General features: G+C 40.8%; 1 protein-coding gene and 1 long non-coding RNA gene across 2 annotated transcripts; both read right to left on the reverse strand.

Annotated features, from left to right (window-relative positions):
- Positions 1-1,952: 1,952 nt before the first annotated feature.
- On the reverse strand, positions 1,953-5,514 carry LOC120812548 (uncharacterized). The gene is made up of 7 exons (XM_078097575.1): positions 5,421-5,514; positions 5,124-5,236; positions 4,299-4,349; positions 3,825-4,013; positions 2,938-3,102; positions 2,426-2,434; positions 1,953-2,379 (listed from the first exon to the last, which is right to left on the reverse strand). The coding sequence occupies exons 2-7, from the start codon at positions 5,230-5,232 to the stop codon at positions 2,066-2,068; spliced, it is 837 nt and encodes a 278-aa protein (XP_077953701.1). The 5' UTR covers positions 5,233-5,236; positions 5,421-5,514; the 3' UTR covers positions 1,953-2,065.
- On the reverse strand, positions 4,408-4,970 carry LOC144391035 (uncharacterized). Its single transcript, XR_013454896.1, has 2 exons — positions 4,859-4,970; positions 4,408-4,455 (listed from the first exon to the last, which is right to left on the reverse strand). It is a non-coding gene; the product is annotated as an uncharacterized LOC144391035 (long non-coding RNA).
- Positions 5,515-7,209: the final 1,695 nt, after the last annotated feature.

Raw genomic sequence — 7,209 nt, forward strand, 5'->3', positions numbered from 1 at the left:
GTTCAGCAGTAAGTCGACTTCTGTGTGATGTTTTGTTCAAGTTCATCAAAGAAAACAGTTGTTCACACAGGTATGTGCTGCCAAACATAGACAACGTTTGAGCAGCCTGGATGCGCAGCTGGGGCATTGTGTCGGGGAGGAAACGGGCGAACTCCGCAGCACCCACTGCCGCATATTTTGCCCTCAGTGCATCATTGCATTGGAGGTCAATCAACTCCATTTGGAGGTTTGGTGGTGAGCTTTCCACGTCAACAGCAAATGGGTTACCGAGCAGTTCCAACCTGCTTTTTTGTGCTTCAAAGTCAGCAAATCGGCGTCGAAAGTCAGCGGCAAGCATACCTATTTTATCAGCCAACTGTGCGCTCGGGAACGCACTGGTAGAGAGCTTCTCTTTCATGGTCTGGCAGCTGGGAAAGTGGCTCAAATTTTCTTTCCGCATCTGCGTCTCCCACAGAGTCAGTTTGGTTTTAAATGCCTTCACTGTACTGTACATATCAGAGATGACACGATCCCGACCCTGCAGCTGCAAGTTCATTGCATTCAGATGACTCGTAATGTCACACAGAAAAGCCATTTCACACAGAAACATTTCGTCTCGGAGTTGTGTTGTGTCTTTCCCTTTGCTGTCCAAGAACAGACAAATCTCCTCACGAAGCTCGAAACATCTTTGAAGCACCTTTCCCTGGCTTAGCCATCGCACCTCTGTATGATAAGGCAAATCACCATGCTCCGTTTCTAACTCCGTCAGAAATGCCTTGAACTGGCGGTGATTGAAACCTTTGGCTCTGATAAAGTTAACTGTGCGCGTGATGATGCTCATTACATGCTCCATTTTCAAGGCTTTACCGCACAACGCTTCCTGGTGTATGATACAATGATAAGCTGTCAGCTCACCTGTCGCGTTTTCCTCTTGCATCTTTTCCCGTATCTTCGCCACCAGTCCGCTCCTGTGTCCACACATCGCAGGTGCTCCGTCGGTTGTCAGACCCACAAGTTTTTCCCAAGGCAGCTCCATCTCATTTACACATCTTGACACCTCTTCATACAAATCATGCCCCGTAGTTGTGCCATGCATAGGGCGTAAAGCCAAAAACTCCTCTGTCACGCTTAGGCTGGAGTCCACTCCGCGGATGAAAATTGACAACTGGGCAATGTCAGAAATGTCGGTGCTCTCATCCACAGCCAAGGAATATGCAATGAAATCTTTTCCCTTTTTCACAAGCTGCTCTTTTAGATTGATGGACAACTGGTCTACTCTCTCGGCAATGGTGTTTCTGCTCAGACTCACATTTAAAAAGAGTTGCCTTTTTTCTGGGCAAACTTCGTCACAAACTTTAATCATGCAGTTTTTGATGAAATCCCCCTCCGTAAATGGCCGGGCTGATTTAGCGATCTCTTCTGCCAAAATAAAACTGGCCTTGACAGCAGCCTGGCCTTGTGATTTGGCTTTTTTGAACAGAGCCTGTCGAGATTTGAGGCCTCGTTTTAATTCCTCTGCCTTTTGTAGCCTTTGTTCCATGTCCATATTCTTGTTTTTGTCCGCGTGTTTCGTTTCATAATGTCGTCTCAGATTATACTCTTTCAGTACCGCCACACTTTCTCCACACAGAAGACACACAGGTTTTCCAGCTACCTCCGTGAACAAATACTCCGACTCCCACCTTGTTTGAAACCCCCGGTTCTCAGTGTCCACCTTCCGTTTTGCCATTTTTGATGGGTATCTGAAAGTTAATTTTACTGTGATGCTGACAACTGCTGTGCCAATAAATATTGAAATGAAGCAGCCTACTGCTCGGTGCGTCACCGTTGCATTGTGGGAAATGTAGTATTGGTGCGTGTAAAAGATCTGCGGGCTGCCGGCTTGCTGCGGTCTGCGGGCCGGTTCTAATAATAAATCAAGATCATCCCAGGGGCCGTAAAAAACCTTCTCGCGGGCCGGATGTGGCCCGCGGGCCTTGACTCTGACATATGTGATGTATTGTGTATATAAACAGATTAACTTTTTTAACAAAGTTTAAACAATTGTTTAACAAAATGTAAACAAGTGTGAACAAAATGAATATTCTTAAGTATATTTATACATTATTGGGAGGAGCTTTCCATTTTTTTTGCATGCTGTGATGGTTTCGGCCATCTCCTCGTTTATGGCCCCGCGACAACGCTCTACAAGCACACAAATCTTCATTTGATATCCGTCACCTGTCAGCAGACCTTGGAACACGTCCTGAAAGGTAATTGCGAGCTCAGCAATTATAGCTGTGCGTGCAATTGTGTTTCGATCAACATTCATTTTCGCAAAGGCTTTCTTGATGGATCCACACTTTTTGAAGATACGAAGGACATCCTTATAGTGATGGATCACTCCATCTGTTGTGGTTACTTAAGAACACAACAGAAAAACAAGCAGATGAGAAAGGATCCTTACTTTTGCATCCTTCTTCTAGGCTGGTTATATTAGACTTTCCTACCTGACTCTGTGGCTAGCAATATCTGCCTTCACCAGCCTAGAAGGAGGATGCCCAGGAAGTAATGTCCTTTCTTACCTGCCTGTACAAAACATAACCAGCTTGGATAGAGGAAGCAGTGAACTCGGATGGTACAGTAAGTAAAATTGTTTTCTTATATTTTTCTTTTTCAGAGGTTAGATATATAACAAAACTGGAGGAGATCATAGAATAACTTGAGGAGATCAGGAGAGCTATACAAGGCTGTAGAGATCTCAATCACTGATTTTCAGAATGATTACTAAAATATACCATTAGCAAGACATCGATATAACATTACCTTTAGTCCCATGTAATTATTATTAACAAAGCCCATGGAAGTAGTTGCTTTTCATATAAATGTAATCCATAAAAGTTTAAGCAGCGGTCAACTTTAGGATTGTTATAAAGGTGATTATAAAGATGATCAATATCTCTGCTTACTTCTTTTAACGGCTGTATGATTCAGTGTGTTTTTTTGACTTAATGGTCTTTTTCTTGGACATCTTCCTTTTCTTTTTCTTCTCTTCTTCTGAGGATGATAAGAAGCTGGAGTCTGAGAAGGGAGATGTCGATGTTGAAGTCGAAGATGAAGAAGGCTCTGGAGCAGTCTTTCTGCCTGGGGGAAGAAAAGTGGGGGGTAGGTGGAGAAGCAGAGATGTTTATAAGTAAATAAAGCAAAAAACTAAAATACTTTTTTTTAATGCAGAGTCACTTTTTCGAGAGCAGACAACTGCACGTGTACAAGAGGCTTTGTTATAGATCATTACTTACTTATTATTTTCTTATTTATTATTTTCTTTCTTATTATTTCTATTGCATTGTAGTTGATAATTAACAGGTGTTTGTTTGGGGGGGGGAAGCAGGAGCAGAACCAGAGCACCCAGAAGTCACACTCTATTGTACTCTAGTTATACTCCCAGAGCAATTTACTGGCAGGAAAGGCCAGAGTTATTTTAGCAGCAGCAGTAACAGTTGAGTGAAACATCAGTTTGTGTGTGTGTGTGCCTGTTAACATGTTAGTAGAGCATTAGCTGTAGCATACAGTGAGTGATGGCTCTACTCTATCTCAGTGCATAGCATTTCTTTCTACATTACATTACATTACAGCAATGCCATTACATTACAGCAATGCCATCACCAGAGACTTATTAGGTCATATCGGAAACCTTTTGGAAGGGCTTGGGAAAATAGTATTTAAGCTCAATTGGACATCTCAGTTGTAACAACAATGCAATTGTATATAATAATATATCCTTACACTCTGTGCCCAGCCTATTTCTATTTCTGGTTCCTTCACCAACTAGTACTGCGTGGATGTTAATTGTAGTGCATTTGTACCTTTCCCAGAAGATGTAAGTGTGCCGGGAGCTTCCTTAATTTTGGCAAGTAGGAAGTCCTTGTCAGCTTTCAGGTCCTTGTTGGCCTCCTCCAGGTAATTAATGCGCTCCTCAAAGTGTTCTATCTTCTGTCGGTCCATCTTGGTTTGTTCCTTCAGTTTGGCCAACTCCAATGCCTCTGTTGGAGACACTGCAACAGAGGAAGTACTTTAAGTGGATTATTGAGGTCAGTCAATGGTGGTGGTGAACTGTTGTGCAATATATTGATATGTGTCATATGTTAATCTATTCTATCTATCTATTCATTAACATACATAAATTCATTGCACTGCAGTACACCAACAAAATTCCCAGTACTTTTGTGCATATTGTTTATTGAGAAAAAACATGTATGTAAATATGTATAAATAAAAAGTACATTTCTAGCCCTACTGGTGAAAGTAGTAAAAAAAAAAGATAAATAGACTAGACTTACTTGTTTTCCTCGGGGAATATTTGATTAGCTTTTTTTTCTTTGGATGAATAGTGTTCCGTTTTCTCCCCACGGAAAGGGCAACCCGGCACACATAGGACTTTACTCAAGATTCCTCATTTGTTTGTTTATTTCTTAAAAGGGGAACCAGGTAAAAAACCTGGAATAATAAGAAATGCAATACTTAAATTTCCATGTGCACACCACAACCAACACAGCTCCCCAGTTCTTTATCTTAATAACATTATTCAAAAATACAAATAAACATTATTAATATACTATAATCCACCATCATCAGTTTCGTTATTTGCATGTACACATTCAATCATTATGCACCACATTCACAATGCATGCAGTCTTTTCTTAGCAGGAAACTACAATTCCCATAATGCCCCACGGCAAACCAGGAAGTACCCACGTCACATAGCAGTCTGGCTTATATGTTTAAAGTATGAAACACAAAGAAAGTAAACACAGCAGCAACACATTTAAGGTGACATCAGACAACATGAAGCGTACATTATAAAGGAGACAAGACAACATTGAAAATCAAGAGAGCTTACCAAGTGGCTGCACACCGGGTTGGAAGTCGTTACCAACTAAGTGAATCGCGCTTCCTTTTCACTCAGTAAACACTGGTCACGTGACCTCACAGCACACTCCTCTCTTAAAGGGACACTACACTATTGCCCTGCTACCTCAAAGTTTCTCCATATAATACTGGCATTTACATATATAGCTCTGGCAGGTAAACATTTGATCACACATGTAAATCCGAAATAACAAAACGTCATGAATTAAAAACTCCACAGAAAACACAACAAATAGGGACCTCTTCACATTCTTGTGCCAGGTCCTCTTCCACAGCGTGTAGCAGCTTGGGGTTAGCTTCATTATCCTCAGCCTTCCTGCCACGTTTGCTGAAACGGGTGTCCATCTAGCTACAGTTGTGTAAGCAACGAAAACAGGCTACTTAAAGGCTAACTAGTATTAGTTGCTGAACGCTAACTTAATAAAACGGCGAATACTGTAAACAAAAAGACTAACGTCACAGTTATAATGTCCTCTTCAAAAAAATGTTCTTTTAAAATCCAAATTACACACCGTTATTTCGCGTTAGCTTACCTGAAGTAGGAAACTTCCAGACTGTTGATCAGTGTGTTGCACTGCTGGCATGTCCGTCACGTCGCGTTGGGATCTACTCATGTGGATAGTCACGTTACGTAAACGTTACGTTACGCGCGCATTCAGTTCAAATTCAACAAAACTTGTAAACAGTGATGAAATATTAATACATGTGTTAGTTTTAATTAGTTTTATATTTAGAAAAGCCAACTACGTTTGAAATCTCATAACTTTTTTCACGAATACAGGTGCAGTTCCCCTGTAGACACACGTGGGGGCGCTGTTCTGTCTTGTTGATGGAGCATTGAGCGACGAGAAGAAGACTGACGTACCTATAAAAGGCGCGGTTCAGAGACGGGTGACTAGTTGTTGATGCAATGACACTGATGGAAGAACTTTTAAAACATATTAGGCGTTCAAATACACACAAGAGCAGAAAGAAAATTCTGAAATGGATGCAGAAACGTGGTATCCTGGCGACGACGATGAAGTGCGCAAAATGCAACCGTCACATGCATCTGGTGAAATGCCATGTCAAGGATGGGCTGTGGTGGTAAGCAGAAGCTAATTCTAATTTGTTAATTTAAATGGAAACTACATAAAAGAAGCTGCTGAGCTTGCGTGCCTGACATCACCGCGCATGGTTGGACGGGGTCTTTCATTAATTTATAATATTATTATTAGTATTGTTATTAATAAATGCTCTGCTCAGATTCATGGGAGACGTGCTTGTTTCCTGCCGTTGGCAGCATTTTGGATAAGTTGCAGTCTAGGATGTTTCCCTTACTGATTACTACAGAGCATTGCAGTAGGCTAGTTTTTAAGAGATAAAAGCATGAACAACCTTGTCTACATTGCAGCCTTTTTTACTTTTTTCATTATTTTTCCTCAGGGTCTGTAAGCATCATAAAAGTTTCCCAAAGTATGTACGTAATGGCTCAATATTCACCAAGTCTCACATCCCTCTGACAAAATGGCTTGAGTTCATGCACAGGTACAGTATTAATATATCAAATGTATTTTTTGTTACATATCTAAATAACATATTTAGCAGTCTTTTATTTATGTGTAATTCATGTAGGATTGTTATATTAGGAATTCCGTTCCACCAGCCCCTCAAATTTTATTTGAGCTATTTATGTCTTAAAATAATTAAATCTTAGTTTCATCTCAGCCCAATTTATCAAGTATGTTTCTTACTTTTTCCTTTCTTCAGATTTGCCCAAGGTTTGCAGTTGAAGCAACTTGCCATGATCAGTGACAGGCACTGCATGAAAAGTGGGATTTTCGGCAGTATGCGGCACTGTAGATTGTCGTGTAATTTCAGGTTTACGGCTGTTCGCGGCAATCTGCGGGCAACGCCGAAAACTGCCGTAAATTGTCAGAAATTGACGTGGGCCTCCCTTGGCAGTTATGACCCCCTCCTCCTAATTCTAGGGGAGGCTTTGACATGTAAATGAAAATGCTGTGAGCTATACAAATGCAAATCAGGGTCACAGAGGGAGTTTTAGCCCAGGTGACATTTTTTTAAAAGGTAAGAAAATCTCTGGTAGAAATAGATCAGGCTCAGTAGCCTAATTATAGACTCTTACATTTTAGCTTGAATTGATTAATTTAATTCAAATATGCTAGATTACTGTGTACGCCATTAGCATTGGCAAATGTTTTGTAAAAAAGATACACAAAATAACTTCTTTAAAAAATGAGCTTTAATCAAGGTAAAATGAGCATTCCATGCAAACAACATTTGAATCAGCATGAGGGGTCTGCAGAGATCACAGTCTCCTAG

This window comes from Gasterosteus aculeatus, chromosome Y, assembly GCF_964276395.1.
Source record: "Gasterosteus aculeatus chromosome Y, fGasAcu3.hap1.1, whole genome shotgun sequence".
Taxonomy (NCBI): domain Eukaryota; kingdom Metazoa; phylum Chordata; class Actinopteri; order Perciformes; family Gasterosteidae; genus Gasterosteus; species Gasterosteus aculeatus.